The 21,448-nt window shown below is 39.7% G+C and overlaps 1 protein-coding gene and 1 long non-coding RNA gene across 2 annotated transcripts; one reads left to right on the top strand and one right to left on the bottom strand.

Annotated features, from left to right (window-relative positions):
* Window positions 1–4,564: 4,564 nt before the first annotated feature.
* Window positions 4,565–5,618, bottom strand: LOC114820183 (uncharacterized). Its single transcript, XR_011574228.1, has 2 exons — window positions 5,124–5,618; window positions 4,565–4,916 (listed from the first exon to the last, which is right to left on the bottom strand). It is a non-coding gene; the product is annotated as an uncharacterized lncRNA (long non-coding RNA).
* Window positions 5,619–7,795: 2,177 nt separating this feature from the next.
* Window positions 7,796–20,930, top strand: LOC103419298 (transcription initiation factor TFIID subunit 12-like). Its single transcript, XM_029090353.2, has 9 exons — window positions 7,796–8,370; window positions 8,595–8,750; window positions 9,592–10,197; window positions 10,581–10,655; window positions 19,366–19,444; window positions 19,536–19,600; window positions 19,748–19,783; window positions 19,933–20,114; window positions 20,642–20,930. The coding sequence occupies exons 1-8, from the start codon at window positions 7,837–7,839 to the stop codon at window positions 20,074–20,076; spliced, it is 1,695 nt and encodes a 564-aa protein (XP_028946186.2). The 5' UTR covers window positions 7,796–7,836; the 3' UTR covers window positions 20,077–20,114; window positions 20,642–20,930.
* The last annotated feature ends 518 nt before the right edge of the window (window positions 20,931–21,448 follow it).

The following is a 21,448-nucleotide window of genomic DNA, read 5'->3' as shown; positions in this document are numbered from 1 at the left end:
AATCTCAAAATTAAATTATAAGAATTGGAATTATGATAGGAGACAGCCTGGAAAATTCACATAAATAACATGATTGTGTGAATGACAAAAAGGTTAAGGAAAATCATGCATCTGGCAAGGTGGCTTTTTTTTTTCTTTTTTTTTTTTAGCTTTTCATGTTAAATTTAAAATTGATAGCTTATGTAACAATTTTACATTTTAATTTATTTTAATTTTTAACCGATATATTTCATTGTTATTATTATACTCGGTGTACCGAATTATTATAATAATTTTCAACCGATATATTTCATTTTAATTTTAGCCATTTAGACCATCTCCAACCCTTGGGCTAAAAGCCAAATTTTTTAGCCTGGAAAATTTGGCTTTTAGCTCAGAAACATATTTTCTGCTCCAATCCTTCTGCTATAAAATTTTAGCCTGAAATTATTAAAAAATAAACTTAGGCTAATTTTTTTCTTAAATCAATTTTTTTTAAATATGTAGATTATTGTAAATTAATTTTATGAACATTTTAATCTAAAAAAATTTAAATTCCGATAAACATTTGACATTTAGCCCGGGGGGAAAGCTGTGGGGTATTTGGCCCAGAAATAACATTTGGCATTTAGCCTAAAATTTTAACATGGGTTGGAGAGTGTTTGGGGGGGGTAATTTGGGGGATAATTTGGCTTTTAACCCAGGTTTGGAGATGGTCTTAGTATTTGGTATTATGATACTTTGTATACTGAATTATGTTCCCGAAATAAAATAATAGAAAAATCTTCTACTATGAGTGAGGGAGGGACGGGTTTGGTTGGTTGTGGTTGATTCCGCCTCCCTGTCGCAAGTTGTATTCGGCACCTAAAAGCCGAAACCAGAGCTAGTGTAGATACATTGAAGTCGGTTCACCAACCCATGCCGTATTTTGGCTACTATATACAACTTTCTTATGGCTTAAGAAAAATGAAATATTATCTGCTTTTTTTACCCCAAATTTTGGAAAACGTGTGGAATTAAAACTCATTCCGTTGGTTTAGAGTTTTTACGATTACGAAATTAATAATTAAGCAAGTGTAAAATTGAGCGTATTCAGTTTGATGCATTTTAAAATTTTTTGTCATAGTTTATTTTCGGTGAAGTAAATATTTGTTTCTCGGCATATGAGAGATTTGCAAGTGGCATTAAAAGGAGAATTGTAAAAAGTAAGGGTAGAATGATTGCAAGTTCAGAGTTTTTTCAATTTTGAACCAATATTGAGCTAAAAAACTAAAATCTTGCCAACCACATTGAAAGGGTTTTCAGTTTGAAGCACAATCAATTTTCGGCGTTTGCTGAAGAAAGTTTTCAAGTAGTAAACCCCAAGCCTTATAAATTTTTTATCGTCATAGTTTATTAGGTGACTTGAAGCTTACGGCTTGGTGCGTGAGAGATTTGCGAGTGTAGAACCAAGTACAAATATAAAACCTTAATTAAAATGAAAATTTGAAGTGTAACTTCATTGATAATATCATCATGAGGACATATTTCTCTATGAATTTCACTTATACATGTCTTGAAATGCACTTATTTTTCATATCTGAATGGATCAAGAAAGGAGCTCAACTGATTATTTTCCGCAAGAGCATTGACAAGTTGCCTGCACACAATGCATGATGCAGTGAGGATCCTCACACTGATACTCATAGCATTGTTCTTCGCTTATGCATTCCAAATGATAGGGTGCCGGAGACAGGGATGCCAACGCAGATGAGGATAGGAGATCAGCATTCTTTGCAGGTTCCAGTTCTCTACTTTTAGCTCCATCTTGCAAACCTGCATCGACATCCATGTCCAATAACATTATATATGCAATCCAATACTAATATATCACCCTTACATATGTATATATCTCCACCTAGACATCACACATCACACACACATACACACATATATATTATTGATTCTAAATATTTAATAACAAAACTTTATGCACATTATCGAAGATATTTGAAGTTTGATCAAATGAGGATATACCAAGGATGAGAAGGAAGCACACTATTATCGCACAAGTCTTCGTCATTTTTCCTTGGAGGAGTATGTGGTATCTAATTAGTAGTGAAATTCTGCTCTCCTAAACTTCCTGATGGTAGCATTATGAGCCTATAGGGCCATATTTATATAGTGATCATAGGTATCTTTGTATCCATTGTATGAGATTATACTCGATTAGGAAAATAACTATGTTGCAAGGTTTGTGCATTTCTGGAAACGTATCAAGGCCCGTTTTATAGCGTTTATGGAAAGAAATCACAATGCATTTTCTGAAGAGATTATAGTTAGCATAGGAGAACACGATGCACTTAGACACGTTAGAATCCTTGAATGGAAGTTTCCTCATTGCTGAATGATTACTTGCTACAGATGGCATTGTGATCCCTAATCTGAAGAGATTTGTTTCCATTTTGAAGAAGAAATGTTTTCCACAAAAGAGGCATGGCGTGTTTTGGTCTGAAATCTGTTCTCAGAAAGTTTCCTAGCACACAATGCACAATGCAGTGAGGATCCTCACACTTATACTCATAGCATTGTTCCTCGCAGGTGTAGATATATACATATGTAAGAGTGATGTATAGGTGTAGAAATATATCCTTGTGAAGTTGTGAAGGCTTGTGCGATATTAGTGTGTTTCCTTCTCGTCCTTGGTATATCTTCTTTTGATCTTTTTTTAAAAATATCTTTTTTGTATAATGTGCATAAAATTTAGTTCTTAAAGCTCTAGAATCAGTAAGATATATATATGCATGCGCGATGTACATGTGTAGATATATACATATGTAAGAGTGATATAATACTGGATCTGCATATAAAATGTTATTGGACATGCATGCTGCATGCTGATGCAGGTTTGCAAGATGGAGCTAAAAGTAGAGAACTGGAACATGCAAAGAAGGCTGAGCACTTATCCCTTTCTGCGTTGGCATCCGCGGCTCCGGCACCATATCATCTAGAATGCATAAGTGAAGAACAATGCTATGAGTATATGTGTGAGGATCCTCACTGCATAATGCATTGTGTGCTAGGAACTTGTCAGTGTCCTTGCGGAAAAGACATATAGTAGGCACTTTAGATCAAATTCAAATAAAGGCAGTCGGGTATTATGAAAATAAATGAAAATCAAAACATGTGTAAGTGAAAATCAAAGAGAAATATATCCTTGTGATGAAATTATCAATGAATTTATACTTCAAATTTTCATTCTAATTAATGTTTTATATTTTTACATGTCATCCAATCGTATTATGTATCTTTTAATGTATTTTTATGTTTGTAAAAATAATAAGATAATTACATTAAATTCATATGCAATGTATCATCCACTATCCATACGAATAGAGAATACACGGAAGTTTGAATACAATGAATACAAAAACACCTATGATCACTATATAAATATAGCCCTAGAAACTCAAGGCCTTGTATCATGCATGCTTACACACTTAGTCAGTTGATCAACCAACTCCCTCACTATTCAATGCCTTCATAAACTCATTCTCGGACGCTCCTCCAAAAAACACTTTTTTATATAATCCATTATACTTTGAACAAAACTGCTTATGAGCAAAAATACTTTCTGCATAAGCATTCTCAAACGAAAAATAATAATTAAAACATTATTGTCCCTACACTCTTATTTAATCTTGTATGCGTTCTATTTGATTCGTTCACTTGAATGGTCTAAATTATTTATTTTTATAAAAAATAGTAATTATTATCATTCCTTCTCAAACATGTCCCTAGTCATTGGATCTAAACGTCAAAGTTTCAGCCCACTTTATAAAGAAAAAGAATTTTTTTTTCTTTTTCCAACAAAAATAAAAAATAAAAAAACAAAAAATCTTACCCAAAGCGATAAAGCTCCAAACTTTGCTCGCATTATGCTCCCCTATAAAGGCCCAGAAACCGTTATCCGAATAAAGACCTAAAATTTCCCTCCTTCCCAACACTCCTAACAAACTGACATGGACCAACAGAACTCCACCTCCCCAACTCCCTCCATCTCCCAAACACCCACCGAATCACCCCCAACCGCCCAATCCCAGCCTCCACCTCAACCTCAGCCACCGCCGCCCTCCTATTTACCAACCACTCCAAATTCATTCCGTTGGTTTAGAGTTTTTACGATTACGAAATTAATAATTGAGCAAGTGTAAAATTGAGCGCATTTAGTTTGATGCATTTTTTTAATTTTCGTCATAATTTATTTTGGGTGAAGTAAAGATTTGTCCCTCGGCACATGAGAGATTTGCAAGTGGTATTAAAGGGAAAATTGTAAAAAGTAAGTGTAGAATGATTGCAAGTTTAGAGCTTTTTCGATTTCAAATCAATATTGAGCTAAAAAACTAAAATCTTGCCAACCACATTGAAAGGGTTTTCAGTTTGAAGCACAATCAATTTTTGGCGTTTGCTGATGAAAGTTTTCAAGTAGCAAACCCTAAACCTTATAAATTTTTTATCGTCATAGTTTATTAGGTGACTTGAAGCTTATGGCTTGGTGCGTGAGAGATTTGTGAGTGTAGAACCAAGTACAAATATAAAACCTTAATTAATATGAAAATTTAAAGTGTAACTTCATTGATAATATTATCACGAGGACATATTTCTCTATGAATTTCATTTATACATGTCTTGAAATGCACTTATTTTTCATATCCGAATGGATCAAGAAAGGAGCTCAACTGATTATTTGAACTTGATTCCGCAAGAGCATTGACAAGTTGCCTGCACACAATGCATGATGCAGTGAGGATCTTCACACTTATACTCATAGCATTGTTCTTCACTTATGCATTCCAGATGATAGGGTGCCGGAGATAGGGATGCCAACGCAGAAGAGGATAGGGGATCAGCGTTCCTTGCAGGTTCCAGTTCTCTACTTTTAGCTCCATCTTGCAAACCTGCATCGACATCCATGTTCGATAAAATTATATATGCAATGCAGTACTAATATATCACCCGTACATATGTATATATCTCCACCTAGACATCACACACACACACACACACACACATATATATATATATATTATTGATTCTAAATATTAATAACAAAACTTTATGCACATTGTCGAAGATATTTAAAATTTGATCAAATGAGGATCTACCAAGGATGAGAAGGAAGCACACTATTATCGCACAAGTCTTTGTCATTTTTCTTCGGAGGAGTATGTGGTATCTAAATTAGCAGTGAAATTCTGCTCTCCTAAACTTCGTGATGGTAGCATTATGAGCCTATAGGGCCATATTTATATAGTGATCATAGGTGTCTTTGTATCCATTGTATGAGATTATACTCGATTAGGAAAATAACAATGTTGCAAGGTTTGTGCATTTCTGGAAACGTATCAAGGCCCGTTTTATAGCGTTTATGGAAAGAAATCACAACGCATTTTCTGAAGAGATTATAGTTAGCATAGGAGAACACGATGCACTTAGACACATTAGAATCCTTGAATGGAAGTTTCCTCATTGCTGAATGATTACTTGCTACAGATGGCATTGTCATCCCTAATGAAGAGATTTGTTTCCATTTTGAAGAAGAAAGGTTTTCACAAAAGAGGCACGGCGTGTTTTGGTCTGAAACCGTTCTTAGAAAATTTCCAAACTAATGTCCGGCAGAGGAGTTTCGGAATTTTATCGCATATAAGTAACTTTTATATGAACGGTACAGCGAAAAATTAGCATTGTGTTGTTTTGATGCAGTTAACAAAGCATACCAATTCCCATCAATTACGAGTGTGACGCTATTGGACTGTTTCACAATAGCTTGGGTCTTTTAACGACATGTATCTACCTAGGAACTCGGTATTCCCTGTGGCAATTGTTTGATTCTGCCCTCTCTGTTGTGGGACTTGGTTTAGTGATCCTATCCGATACTGGGGTAGCGGTGAAAAAATGGTGAAGACTTGTGCGGTATTAGTGTGTTTCCTTCTCATCCTTGGTATATCTTATTTTGATCTCTTTTTTACATATCTTATTTATATAATGTGCATAAAATTTAGTTCTTAAATATTTAGAATCAGTAAGAAATATATATATATATATATATATATATATATATATGCATGCGTGATGTATAGGTGTAGATATATACATATGTAAGAGTGATATAATACTGGATCTGCATATATAATGTTATTGGACATGCATGCTGATGCAGGTCTGCAAGATGGAGCTAAAAGTAGAGAACTGGAACATGCAAAGAAGGCTGAGCACTTATCCCTTTCTGCGTTGGCATCCGCGGCTCCGGCACCATATCATCTAGAATGCATAAGTGAAGAACAATGCTATGAGTACATGTGTAAGGATCCTCACTGCATAATGCATTGTGTGCTAGGAACTTGTCAGTGTTCTTGCGGAAAAGACATATAGTAGGCACTTTACATCAAATTCAAATAAAGGCAATTGGGTATTATGAAAACTAAATGAAAATCAAAACATGTGTAAGTGAAAATCAAAGAGAAATATATCCTTGTGATGAAATTATCAATGAAGTTATACTTCAAATTTTCATTCTAATTAATGTTTTATATTTTTACATGTCATCCAATCGTATTATGTATCTTTTAATGTATTTTTATGTTTGTAAAAATAATTAGATAATTACATTAAATTCATATGCAATGTATCCTCCACTAACCATATGTTGATTAACAAAATCAGTGAGAACTTTGGTACAACAGAAAGTGTAAAGTTTGTGACTTTCGCTAGATTGCTCCAGTCACTAGTGTGGATAAGTATGTAAATGGATAGAGACAGGGAAACAAATACAAGATGTACGTGGTTCACCCAGACTGGCTACGTCCACGGAGTCGAGGAGTTCTCATTAATTGTGAAGGGTTTACACAAGTACGTAGGTTCAAGCTCTCATTTAGTGAGTACTAGTGAATGATTTTAGTACAAATGACATTAGGAAATATTGTGAGAGAATGATCTCTATTTATAGAAGAGAGTTTCTAGTTTCATTCTGACATTGACACGTGTTGTGTTGTGATTGGCTTCTGATATTGACATGTGTCGCGCTATGATTGGTTTTTTATGTCAACACGTGTCGCGCTGATTGGCCTCCTGGTTGGAGGGAAACTCTTCTGGGTCCTTGATGGTATAACGTTGACCGGTGCTCAGTAGTTTTGGGATTGGTCTAAGTATGGTACAAACACCATACGAAAAGAGAATACACAGAAGTTTGAATACAATGAATACAAAAACACCTATGATCACTGTATAAATATAGCCCTAGAAACTCAAGGCCTTGTATCATGCATGCTTACACAACTAGGTCACTCGTAATTGTTTTTAGCGATTCACTTAGTCAGTTGGTCAACCAACTCCCTCACTATTCAATGCCTTCATAAACTCATTCTCGAATGCTCCTCCAAAAAACAGTTTTTTATATAATCCATTATACTTTGAACAAAAGTACTTATGAGCAAAAATACTTTCTGCATAAGCATTCTCAAACGAAAAATAATAATTAAAACATTTTTCCCTACACTCTTATTTAATCTTGTCTACGTTCTATTTGATTCATTCACTTTGATGATCTAAATTATTATTATTTTTATATTTATAAAAAATAGTAATTATTATCATTTTCTTTCTCAAACATGTCCCTAGTCATTGGACCCAAACGTCAAAGTTTCAGCCCACTTTAAAAAGAAAAAGAATTTTTTTTTCCTTTTCCAACAAAAATAAAAAATAAAAAACAAAAAATCTTACACAAAACGATAAAGCTCCGAACCCTATAAAGGCCCAGAAACCGTAATCCGAATAAAGACCTAAAATTTCCCTCCTTCCCAACACTCCCAACAAACTGACATGGACCAACAGAACTCCACCACCACCCCAACTCCCTCCACCTCCCAACCACCCACCGAATCACCCCCAACCGCCCAATCCCAGCCTCCACCTCAGCCTCAGCCACCGCCGCCCTCCTCCTTACCAACTACTCCAACCTCCACCCCAACCCCCCCTCCCCCAAACCCTAACCCTAACCCTAAAGCCTCCACCCCATTACCCCAACAACCACCACCCCAGTCCCTTCCACCCCCTTCGCAGCCCAGGACTCCCTCTACATTGGCTCGTCCTCCCCCCTGGCAGCAGTCCCACTTCCACCACTTCCCTTCGCCTTCTTCTTCCGCTTCGTCTGGGCCTCCTCCTCCTCCGCCGCCTTCAGCCTCCCAGCCTCCCCCGCCGAGGGGCGGCATTGCCATTGGTGTTCCCGCGCATCACACCGGCCCTTCTCCTCCCCAACCCACTCCGTATTCGTCTTCCTATGGGCATCATTTTGGTGGGATGGGCCGCGGCGGTGTCTCTGTGCCTGAATCTGTATCCAATTCCAGTCCTTCCCAGGTGACATTGTAACTCCATTCATTATGATATCTTTGTTACTTCCCACAAAAGAAAAAGAAGACAATTTTATGGATTATTCGATATTTCGGTATATGTTGGGTGACCAATTTGGACTTACAGTTTGTAATTTTACCATGTTTTGATTTTGCTTAGATAGATATTTGTGTGATTTACTTGCTGCTGGAATATTTAGTAGTAGTTTTTTTTTTTTGGGCGATATATAGGTGAGACCGTCAATGCAGGGAATGGGGATGATGGGTTCACTCGGTTCTAGTTCTCAAATGCGGCCAACTGGGATTCCGGCACATCATCCACAGAGGCCAGTTCAATCCTCTGTGAGGCCGCCATCTACTGCAAGTAATCAGTCCCCGTCTTCCCAAGTCAGTATCCAGTTTCTACATTTTACTATTTTGATTTTAATGTGCAATATGTAGTTTGTGGACATGTGGAAATGTGGATATATAATGCGACAGTGCTCTTTCAAAACTGATAAAGACGATCTATGTTGCCTGCTAAGGTTTTTCTGATTGGATTTATTGTGGAATTTGGTCCTTTTAACTTCAATATACTATTAGCGAAGCAAACAAAGGACTGGAGTTGTGTTGTTAGGTTCTTTGTTCACGGTGAGTGTGCACGAGGAACTTAAAGTAAAGCGGAACTTAGGCCAAATCTCTTGGGAATGCTTATGAAAGTTAGATAGAGTGACTTGAATGCAATATATCTGAGGGAACGTTCAAATAACTCATTGAACTGTGTCATTTGAATTCTTGAGCGTTTAGTAGCAGCTTTGTAATTCTTGAGTAATTCGTTTGGTAGTGCTCTTCTAGTGCTTTTTTTAACAATAGAGTCTAAACTTTAAAGTTCCGTGGGACTTTGAAAATCCCTTATCCAAACATAGGGCAAAGAATTTGATAGTGAAGATTAATAAGTTATGGTATTGTTTGAATTTTGTTTCCGGTCATTTTTCATTTAGTATTGCGTTAGTTGAATATGCTTGGGGATACCATTTGTGTGTCCTGCTTTTTTTTTTTTTTTTTTTTTTTACTGTTATAATGGAACCATGCATTCTTTGCTTTTGACCTTAAACTTTGTTGGTGCATTTCTGTATACGATTCTTGTTATTGTGCCTTGTTAAAGATATCTGGTAATTAAGGTTTTTTTTTCCTTTTTTTATTTTAATGTTCTCCAAGTATGTTTGCTTATTCCATTTCCTTTATGCAGAATTTCCAAGGGCACAGCCTTTTACGAGTTTCATCAGTGGGATCTGGTTCATTACCAAATACATCTCCAGGTTTGCAGCCTCATACTCAGCCATGGTTGTCATCTGGGTCACAAGGGAAGCCGCCTATGCCATCCCCTTCATATAGGCAGCAGATGAACTCGCCATCCATGCAGCAAAGGTCGCATCTTCCGCAGCAACAGCCCCATCCTACAGCTCCCCAGCAGCAGCACCATTCCATGCCTTCAGCTTCACAGCAGCAGCACCATCCCCTGCCTTCTGCTTCACCGCAACAGCACCATCCCATGCCTTCAGCTTCACAGCAACAGCATACATCATCCGCGCAACACCAACAACCTTCCTCATCACATCAGGGTCCCGAGCATTTTGGCCAACAAGTTCAGCCATCAAGGGTCCCACAAACCATGCCTCGTCAGCAACAAATCACAAGGGTTCAGGGCCCTGTAAATCCCAAGTCTTCCACTCTTGTAGCTGCACAGCCTAACACGGTCCAATCAGGGGCCCAAAATAAAACACCTAGTCCAGAAACAGATGAATCTTGTAATAGAATTCTTGGCAAAAGAAGCATCCGTGAGCTAGTCAACCAGGTGAGTCATGTTGACCTTCTTTCACCATACTTTGATATTCGCTCATGCTAGCATTTGTGCTGAGGTTTCATCAGTATTCATTGTTAAAGCTAAATCTAAGAGGCATTCCTTCTGCTTTTGAGTGGATGGTCATATCATTTGTTAATGGTTCTTAAAGGAACAAGTTTCACCCATTTATATTGGGGAGAGAAACATTACCTCTAGCATGTTAATTGGCAGCTCCGATCTCTCTAAATTGCTGTATCCTTTTCTAACATATGCTCCACATTTAGTATGAGGGGATTGCCTAACCCAACTGCTTGACTAAAATATCTTTTTTTGTTTATATTTAAAATTAATCTTCATTTTTGTTTCCTGTTACTGAGGTTTTTGCTTTTGGACAGATTGATCCATCTGAGAAGTTGGATCCAGAAGTTGAAGAAATTCTCATGGACATTGCAGATGAATTTGTTGATTCTGTGAGTAATTGAGCTAGTATTTTGTGTTTTGTTTTTTCTTGCACTTAAAAGATATCCCTGATTATTAAGCATGTATGCCTAAACAAATTTTGGGAAGTTAGAATTGCCTTATTTTGTGATACTGGGCCTTTTTGTACGCTGCTAACCATGGCTATTCTTAGCTTCTTCATATAATATGATCTGCATATGTTTCACAATTTCTTAATTTGTAAGTGCTTGCTATCTTTTTTTTTTTTTTTTTTTTGGTCAAACTCATGGGTATCCTTTAACTCCGCCTATGTAATTTTACATTGCCGGTCCCAAGCCCGGATAAAGGAGGAGGGGGAGGGCGTCAGGTAGTCGACAGCCGGCACTCCATGATCACGTCGAATCCTTATGAAAATGAATCCAGAACAAAATCGCGCTAAAGCTAGGGCGTCACCCGTAAGTGGCGCACTGTGTGGCCCGAGCACAGTGATAAGTGAGCAAGGGTCGCTGTATCTCCATCGGCACCCGGATGCAGTGTTAAATGAGCAAGGGGGCCGTAGAAACTTCTTTTCGAACGACTCCACTCAAAGTTGTTTGGGAGCATATGCTCCTATCAACTTTACACGGGACACACAAAAGAAGTACTTTGATCCTATTAGACGGGGGAGGGTGAAGAAGCTAGGACAGAAGGGTAGAGTTCAAGAGAGCAAAATGCGTTTAGGAACGTGGAATATAGGAACCTTAACGGGAAAATCTATGGAAGTAGTGGAAGTTATGGTGAGGAGAAGGATAAATATTATGTGCCTACAAGAAACTAAGTGGGTTGGTAGTAAGGCAAAGGATCTAGAAAACTCAGGGTTTAAACTTTGGTATTCGGGCACAAATAGAACGAGAAACGGTGTTGGCATCATCGTGGACAAGACCTTGACACAAGATGTTGTAGATGTCAAGAGGGTAGGAGATAGAATCATGGCAATCAAGATTGTAATAGGACAAGAACTTATCAATGTGATTAGTGCGTACGCACCTCAAGTAGGGTTGGATACGAGTTCGAAGGAGAAATTTTGGGAAGACCTTGGAGACTTGGTGCAAGGAATTGCTCAGACGGAGAAGTTATTTATAGGAGGAGATCTAAATGGACACGTGGGCAGGGAGACAGGCAACTATGAAGGTTTTCATGGTGGCCATGGTTTTGGGGAGAGAAACGAGGATGGGGAAGCTATCTTGGATTTTGCAATGGCATATGATCTCTTCTTAGCCAACACCTTTTTTAAGAAGAGAGAAGAACATGTGATCACCTACAAGAGTGGGTCGTCAAAAACACAAATAGATTTTCTTCTAATGAGGAAAGGGGATCGTATAACTTGTAAGGATTGCAAAGTTATACCAGGAGAGAGCGTGGCTAATCAACATCGCTTGTTGGTGATGGATGTACATATCAAAAGAGGGAGACAAAAGAACAAGACTTGGAAGTGCCCAAGGACTAGATGGTGGAATCTAAAAGAAGAAAAACAAGCTATTTTCAAAGAGAAGGTAATCACCCAATGTGTGTGGGATAGAGAGGGGGAAGCTAGCCAAATGTGGGATTCCATGGCTAGTTGTATCCGAAAAGTAGCAAAAGAGGTATTAGGAGAGTCCAAGGGCTTTGCCCCACACCAAAAGGAATCTTGGTGGTGGAATGAGGAGGTACAAACAAAGGTGAAGGCTAAGAAGGAATGTTGTAAAGCCTTATATAAGGAGAGGACCGATGAAAATGGTGAAAGGTATAGAAAAGCGAAGCAAGAGGCGAAGAAAGCGGTCAGAGAAGCTAAGTTAGCGGCTTACGACGATATGTATAAACGACTAGATACCAAAGAAGGAGAGTTGAATATCTATAAACTAGCTAGAGCAAGGGAAAAGAAGACAAGGGACCTAAACCAAGTGAGGTGCATCAAGGATGAGGATGGAAAGGTTCGTGCTACAGAGAACGCGGTTAAAGACAGATGGAGAGGTTATTTTCATAATCTTTTCAATGAAGGACATGAAAGGAGTGCTTCTTTAGGGGAGTTGAGTAACTCAGAAGAGTGTAGAAACTACTCTTTTTATCGTCGAATCCGGAAGGAAGAAGTGGTTGTAGCTTTGAAGAAGATGAAGCATAGAAAAGCAATAGGCCCAGACGATATACCAATCGAAGTGTGGAAAGTTTTGGGAGAGACAGGTATAACATGGCTCACTGACCTTTTCAATAGGATTTTGAAAACGAAGAAGATGCCAAATGAGTGGCGAACGAGCACTTTGGTGCCTATCTACAAGAATAAGGGCGACGTACAAAATTGCATGAATTATAGGGGTATTAAGTTAATGAGTCATACAATGAAGCTCTGGGAGAGAGTCATTGAGCATAGATTGAGGCAAGAGACGGGGGTTTCGGACAACCAATTCGGGTTCATGCCAGGGCGCTCAACCATGGAGGCAATCTATCTCTTACGAAGATTGATGGAAAGATATAGAGATGGGAAAAAGGATTTACACATGGTCTTTATAGATTTGGAAAAAGCGTATGATAGGGTCCCAAGAGACATTCTTTGGAGGATCTTAGAGAAGAAAGGAGTACGAGTAGCATATATCCAAGCTATAAAGGATATGTATGAAGGAGCAAAGACTGCCGTAAGAACTCATGAAGGACAAACCGAAAGCTTTCCCATAACTGTAGGATTACATCAAGGCTCATCCTTAAGTCCTTACCTTTTTGCGTTGGTAATGGATGAGTTAACAGGACATATTCAAGATGATATTCCTTGGTGTATGCTTTTTGCAGACGATATAGTGTTGATAGATGAAACTCAGGAAGGGGTAAATGCAAAGCTTAACCTTTGGAGAGAAGTGTTGGAATCTAAAGGTCTTCGCCTAAGCCGATCAAAGACAGAATATATGGAGTGCAAGTTCAGTGCAGATGGAGGCCAAAACGAGTTAGGGGTGAGGATTGGAGATCAAGAAATACATAAGAGCGACCGTTTTCGTTACCTAGGATCTATCTTGCAAAAGAACGGAGAATTAGATGGAGATCTCAACCATAGAATACAAGCTGGATGGATGAAGTGGAAGAGTGCATCTGGCGTGTTGTGTGATCGCCGTATGCCATTGAAGCTCAAGGGAAAATTTTATAGGACGGCAATAAGGCCGGCGATGCTGTATGGCACAGAATGTTGGGCGGTGAAACATCAACACGTACACAAAATGGGTGTAGCGGAGATGAGGATGCTTCGTTGGATGTGTGGGCACACGAGAAAGGATAAGATTAGGAATGAGGATATCCGGGGTAAAGTAGGAGTAGCCGAAATTGAAGGAAAGATGAGAGAAAATCGGTTACGGTGGTTTGGACATGTGCAAAGAAGGCCTACTGATGCTCCGATTAGAAGATGCGACTATGGGACAGAGGTTCAGGGCCGAAGGGGTAGAGGAAGACCTAGGAAAACTTTGGAAGAGACTCTAAGAAAAGACTTAGAGTACTTGGATCTAACGAAGGACATGACACAGGACCGAGCACAATGGCGTTCTAAGATTCATATAGCCGATCCCACTCAGTGACTTGGATTTTCCAAGTCTCCAACCGAGAAGTTTTCCTCACTCGAAAAATTAAGGGAACACTACCCCAACCTACATGCTCCACTCAGAAAGCTTCAACATACAAGCTTCAACAAAAGAAAATTCAAAGAACTTAGCGAAGAAGGCTTTGGTGTATTTAACACAATACGTTGAAATGAAGGAAAACTTATTTATTGATATCCCCGATAAGCTACAAATATGTACATATACATGAGTCAAAATAAACAAACAAGATGGAGCCTTCACAAAGGTTGCTTAGGAGAAGTCTCAGCAGTCGGTAGAGCCCCAGAAAGAGAAGGCATCGGAGGGGGATCATTCGGAGCCTCAGTACTGGACAGAACCCTAGAAGGAGGAGGCATCAGAGGTTGATCATTTGGAGCTTCATTACGCGGTACAGCCCCAGAAGACGAAGGCAATAAATGCCTTTGGAACAAACCCACAAATCTCTGATGATCAAGTAAAACCTGACCATCAGTTTCCTTCATCTGGTCAAGCTTCCTCTTCATGTTTGTAGCATAGTCATGTGCGAGCCGGTGCAACTGTTTATTCTCATGCTTGAGCCCTCTAATCTTCTGTTTAAGACTCATCACTTCGGCCGCCAATGATTCAACTTGGCGGGTTCGAGCAAATAGGCGTTGGGCCATATTAGACACAGAACCTGCACACTGAACACTGAGAGCCAGTGAATCCTTAACAGCTAACTCATCAGACCGTTTGGAAAGTAGTCTGTTATCTTTGGGAGTGAGAAGGTTCCTGGCCACCACCGCAGCAGTCATATCATTCTTCATCACGGAATCCCCAACGGTAAGAGGACCAGTAGGGGAGACGAAGGATGGGCGCCATATGTTGTCTGGAGAAGGCGGGGCTGCCTCTTCAACAAGGTTCAAGTCAAAACGACGGTCGGAGGGGCCAGACATTTTCAAAGGTATTGAAGAGAGAAGAGGTCGGACAAATCAAGATCTTAGAAGTGCAAGAATGGAGCTTCTACTGGTGGAGATTCAAGTGTGCTTTGGAACTTAATGCCAGCCCCTATAAAAAGCTGCACTCGACGGAGCTTCAGACATCGAAGAGGCGCCTGCTCAGAAATCGAAGAGGCGTTTGCTTTCTCAAAAGCTGGGCTGCTTAGAGACCACGAGGGTTGATCTCATAAATCGAAGAGGTGTTTGCTTTCTCAAAAGTTGGGCTGCTCAAAGACCACGAAAGCCGATCTCAGAAATCGAAGAGGCGCTCGCTTCCTCAAAAGCTGGGCTCCTCAGAGACCACGAGGGCCGATCTCAGAAATCGAAGAGGCACCTACTTTTCCAGCCTTGTCAGCACCTGTCACACGCACACTCAGCTTTGCGGAAATTATGGGTATTCTGTCGAAGACTTCTGGGGAAGTAGAAAACACATGAATCTTACTGTCCAATCACCCACTTCCCACACGCAGCAATAGCTCATGGGTACCACAGATAACTTTGCCAAAGTTCTCTGCCAAAGTTGAGCACGTGAAGCTTGCAGCTCCCACTACATCGCTCTGACCAAGAAGGGTAAAAGAATAGCAAAGAAACAGCACTAACAAAGTTTAGACCCATAAATTTTGAAGGTCTAGCTACCATATTATTACCCACAAGGGTAAAGGAACAGTACCACTGTTGGATAATTGGAAAGTCCCTGTGTGTCAACCTCTGTGCCTCGTGGCAAGGTAGACTAGCAAACATGCCCAACCTTTATTCACATTCGAGAAAACACTCCCAATAAGATTGCTTGCTCCAAAATCGAAGAGGCACCGTCCTCCGAATCTCGAGAGCCAGACTCCCAACATGACTACTTTCTCAAAAATCGAAGAGAGGGTAAAGGAACAGTACCATTGCTGGATAATTGGAAAGTCCCTGTGTGTCAACCTCTGTGCTTCGTGGCAAGGTAGACTAGCAAACATGCCCAACCTTTACTCACATTCGAGAAAACACTCCCAACAAGATTGCTTGCTCCAAAATCGAAGAGGCACCGCCCTCCGAATCTCGAGAGCCAGACTCCCAACATGATTACTTTCTCAAAAATCGAAGAGACACTGCTCCCCGAATCTCGAGAGCCAGACCCCCAGCATGATTGCTTTCTCAAAAATCGAAGAGGCATCGTTCTCCGAATCAATCGAAGAGGCGCTCGCTTTCTCAAAAGCTGGGCTGTTCAAAGACCACGAGGGCCGATCTCAGAAATCGAAGAGGCACCTTCTTTTCTAGCCTTGTCAGCACCTGTCACACGCACACTTAGCTTTGCGGAAATTATGGGCATTCTGTCGAAGACTTCTGGTAAAGTAGAAAGCACATGAATCTTACTGTTCAATCACCCACTTCCCACACGCAACAATAGCTCATGGGTACCACAGATAACTTTGTCAAAGTCTCTGCCAAAGTTGAGCACGTGAAGCTTGCAGCTCCCACTACATCGCTCTGACCAAGAAAGGTAAAAGAATAGCAAAGAAACAGCACTAACAAAGTTTAGACACATAAATTTTGAAGGTCTAGCTACCATATTATTACCCACAAGGGTAAAGGAACAGTACCACTGCTGGATAATTGGAAAGTCCCTGTGTGTCAACCTCCGTGCTTCGTGGCAAGGTAGACTAGCAAACATGCCCAACCTTTACTCACATCCGAGAAAACACTCCCAACAAGATTGCTTACTCCAAAATCGAAGAGGCACCGCCTTCCGAATCTCGAGAGCCAGACTCCCAACATGATTACTTTCTCAAAAATCGAAGAGACACTGCTCCCCGAATCTCGAGAGCCAGACCCCCACCATGATTGCTTTCTCAAAAATCGAAGAAGCATCGTTCTTCGAATCTCGAGAGCCAGATACCACATACCACTTTTTCAAAGTGCTCTGACAGAGTTAAAACATGTGAAGCTGGCAGCTCCCACTACCGTGCTATGACCAAGCAAGGTAAAGGAATAGCATTACTACTTGTTGTTAGGGAGACTCCTATATATGTCGACCTCCATCCCCAACGGACAGGCAGACCTGCAAAAATGCTCAACCCTTCCTCATATCTGAGAGGGCACTCCCAACGAAGCCTTTCGAAATATTCAGCTTTCTTTCCCCCCGATAATACCTTTGCAAACAAGCTATACTAGAGCAAGAATATCTCATATCATCAGGGTTAAAAGCAAGAGTATCCCATATCATGCTTTTTTCCTGTCTTTTCCTTTGGCCTTGTTTTTACCTGCAAGACAAGGAGAAAGAGAGCAATCAGTCAGCACTTGAAATCAAGCTCCCAGCCAGGAACTGACAGCCTGGAACCCCTTACCTGATTACTTACCTGGCATTGCTCTCGAGTACTCATCTTCAACATCTTATGTTGCCAGGGAAGATACCGCATCTGCTTGAGGAACAGATAGGGCAAGTGCGAAGGATACAAGGAAGCATGTGGAGACAAGCGTAACAGCACACGTGCCGATCCATCCATTACTCTGTCAAAAGCAAAAGTATCCCATATCAGCAGGGTCGAACGTACTCTAGATTTGATGGACTTGTTTTGACCCTCAAATTCTTCAGTCGGCCTTATACTCTGGAGGAAACCAGAAAACCCTCCAGCTCAGTTCAAGAATAAGCCTGTGGAAAGTTACTTCTTCAAAAGCAAAAGTATCCCATATCATCTCTTCTCATTTTTCTTCTCTTTATCCTTCATGCTGCTGCAAGATGGGGAGAAGGTGAACAATCAGCCGGAGCTCTGATTGCTTACCTTGTCTGTCACCTCTTTCAGCAAATCCCCTAGCTCGGCGACTTGGGGGACTCCTACTACATGGTTTGTATCGCGCTTGACCAAGCCTGAAACTACAAGTAAGCTTCAAGTGAAATTGATACATTACCTTGTGCATCTCCACCAGTTAAAGATACCACCCCTGGATGGAGGAAAAGTACTTCCAGAGAAGCTGCCACATCTACCTATGAGACAGATAAGGCAAGTCAAGATGATACCACACTCCGATACTTAGAAGTTTCGTGATTACGAGATCATTCTCCCACAATATTTCCTAATGTCATTTGTACTCTAATGTCATTTGTACTAAATCATTCACTTGTACTCACTAAAGGAGAGCTTGAACCTATGTACTTGTGTAAACCCTTCACAATTAATGAGAACTCTTCTATTCCGTGGACGTAGCCAATCTGGGTGAACCACGTACATCTTGTGTTTGCTTTCCTATCTCTATCCATTTATATACTTATCCACACTAATGACCGGAGCAATTTAGCGAAGATCACAAAAAGCGACCGTTTTCGCTACCTAGGATCTATCTTACAAGAGAACGGAGAATTAGATGGAGATCTCAACCATAGAATACGAGCTGGATGGATGAAGTGTAAGAGTGCATCCAGCATGTTGTGTGACCGTCGTAGGCCACTGAAGCTCAAGGGAAAATTTTATAAGACGGCAATAAGGCCAGCGATGTTGTATGGCACAGAATGTTGGGCGGTGAAACATCAACACGTACACAAAATGGGTGTAGCAGAGATGAGGATGCTTCGTGGGATGTGTGGGCACACGAGAAAGGATAAGATTGAGAATGAGGATATCCGAGGTAAAGTAGGAGTAGCCGAAATTGAAGGAAAGATGAGAGAAATCGGTTTCGGTGATTTGGACATGTGCAAAGAAGGCCGATTGACGCTCCGGTTCGAAGATGTGACTACGGGACAGAGGTTCAGGGCCGAAGGGGTAGAGGAAGACCTAGGAAAACTTTGGAAGAGACTCTAAGAAAAGGCTTAGAGTACTTGGATCTAACGGAGGACATGACACAAAACCGAGCGCAATGGCGTTCTAGGATTCATATAGCCGACCCCACTTAGTGGGAAAAGGCTTTGTTGTTGTTGTTGTTGTTGTTGTTGTTGTAAACTCATGGGTATCCTTTGTGTCCATATCTTCTCTAGCTGAAGTAGGTGCTTGGATATGAAAAATTTTCCTCGATAATATGGCATTGTTGTGGCCAGCACTAACATCATAGGGAAAGGCTTTATTTTGCATACTTGTTTCATATTGTCTTTTTGCTTCACTGCTTTTCAATATGCTCTATAATGATTGATTTTTCATTATCCCCAGTTATAGCTTTCTATATATATCTATTCTATTTTGTTCATAATTCTTATGTTGCCAACATGTATTTTTTTTGTCCGTGTGCAGATTACAACATTTAGTTGCTCACTAGCCAAGCATAGAAAATCAACTCAATTAGAAGCAAAAGACATACTTCTACATATTGGTTAGTTATGTGGGAGAAGTGCTAGATGATGTTTCTGTTCACATTATGTACATCTAGTGCTTAATCTTCTGTGTTTATTTGTTTCGTCCAGAAAAAAATTGGAATATAACTCTTCCTGGGTTCGGTGGTGATGAGATTAAAGGCTTCAGAAAACCAGTAAGCATTGACTGACTGGTTACTAGTACTTTTGTATCGTAAAACTTAAAAACGTATGTTTATGGTATGCAAAAAAAAAAAAAAGAAAAAAAAAAAGCCCTTTAATGCTTCATTAATTGTTGATTGCTTTTTGTGATGGTTTTGCAGCTTACAAATGATATGCACAAGGAGCGCCTTGCTGTGGTAAGTTTGTCCGTCGTTTTCTTTGCTGTTTTTGTTTGAACTTGGCTGGTTAGAATAATGCATCATGAATGATTATGAATATGTAAAGCTTATTGTTGGGTTTGTTATGTTTTATTTTTGTTTAATTTTCTCCTTCCCTTCTTTGGCAGATAAAGAAGTCCATAGTAGCAACTGAGACAGCAAATGCTAGGAATCCCACCGGACAAGCCACTGGAAATGCAAAGGGTGGTCTTGTTAAGACACCTGCCAACATCATAAGCTCCCAAAACTCTAAAATGCGTGAAGTTACATAATGACGTGAACTGTTACGAGCAGATTTTATACTAAAAAGGTGTGTCAAATACGATGCTGATATTTGTGTTCAATTATCTTATTATGCTTACTACAAGTTTATGCATGTAGACAGTGCAGGATTTCTTAGTTTCAAGGTTATAATGTCTATCCTGTGATGCTTGTGGAAGTGTTAACATTGGATTCCACTCTCGCTCTTAACTAGCCCTGGTGGTTGGTTAGCCAACAGATTGGGTTGTGTGAGGTTATTAAATGAATACCAGATGTAGACGGTAGTTCTTATAACTTCTCTCTTCCATTATTTACCAAAAAGAAAAAAAAATGTTCCTCCTTCCCTGGATTGGGGTTTGATAAATATATCAAATTGTGTTGGTCTGTAATTAGCATCAGGAATTAATTTTCGGGTCATGATGCTTCTGGTCTCGGGTTTTAACAGAGTTCCAAATGGTCAAGCGAGAGGAGCGGTTGTCATGTCCAGTTGTGAAATGCTGCATGTGAGGTTAACTGTGCAGTTTTTACATACGGTGTGAAGTACTAATTGTTGTGCTTCTTTCCAATTGTCGACAGGTCTCTGGCATCGCATACTTAGTGCGGGGGCCAAATTTTGCTGTAAAATTTCTCGATCTGACGATCGAATGAGGAGAATCCTAGCGGCCGAAGTCTTCCTGGAGGTAAGGAACCAGAAGTCTCCCAGGGGGTTTGCATTGAAAATACGAAGTTCTGCTGAACCTACCTCTCTAACCAGTTGTATATGGAAGAACTCAAATTTGTCACTGCAGTGCATATCGGCAAGTTCGTAGTGTTGTATTTTTCTTATCATCCATCTTTACCAATATAGTAAAAATTTAGATCGAAATCTCAGTCCATTAAAAACCCGATAAATTCCGAAATTCATTTTATTTTTTATGGAATTTTTCGTCGTGATATTTGAGGGCATGAAATCTGGTCTACTGAGCATGAGACGTGACAAATTGACATGATTGTAAGATAGCAATGATTCAAACATCAGATATCAATTTTTCTTTCATAATACGTACCACTGAGTGGTCGAGAAAACCAACGGTTGTATTTTGTATATACTATATACAGATCTAGGGAATTTTTCGCAACTGTTAGGTTCTGCATAAAGTTTGTGCCATTAAGTGGTACGTACAATTGTAACCGAACTCTATATTCAAAATAATTTTCTAGTATTTTTTAGTGTATCTGTTTTTTTTTTTTTGTCAAGGGGAAGATTTTATTCCAACCAAAACACAAATTTACAAACAGATAAATGCCCAACAAACATCTATAAACAACCAAAAAGGGCCTAAATAGAAAGAAAAAACAACAGAAACAGAGAATGAACCCAAAAGCTCAAAACCAAAGAACATC

This window comes from Malus domestica, chromosome 12 (assembly GCF_042453785.1).
Source record: "Malus domestica chromosome 12, GDT2T_hap1".
In the NCBI taxonomy this organism is placed as follows: domain Eukaryota; kingdom Viridiplantae; phylum Streptophyta; class Magnoliopsida; order Rosales; family Rosaceae; genus Malus; species Malus domestica.
The sequence above is the reverse complement of the archived record's forward strand: the minus strand, read 5'-3'. Positions and strand labels throughout refer to the sequence as shown.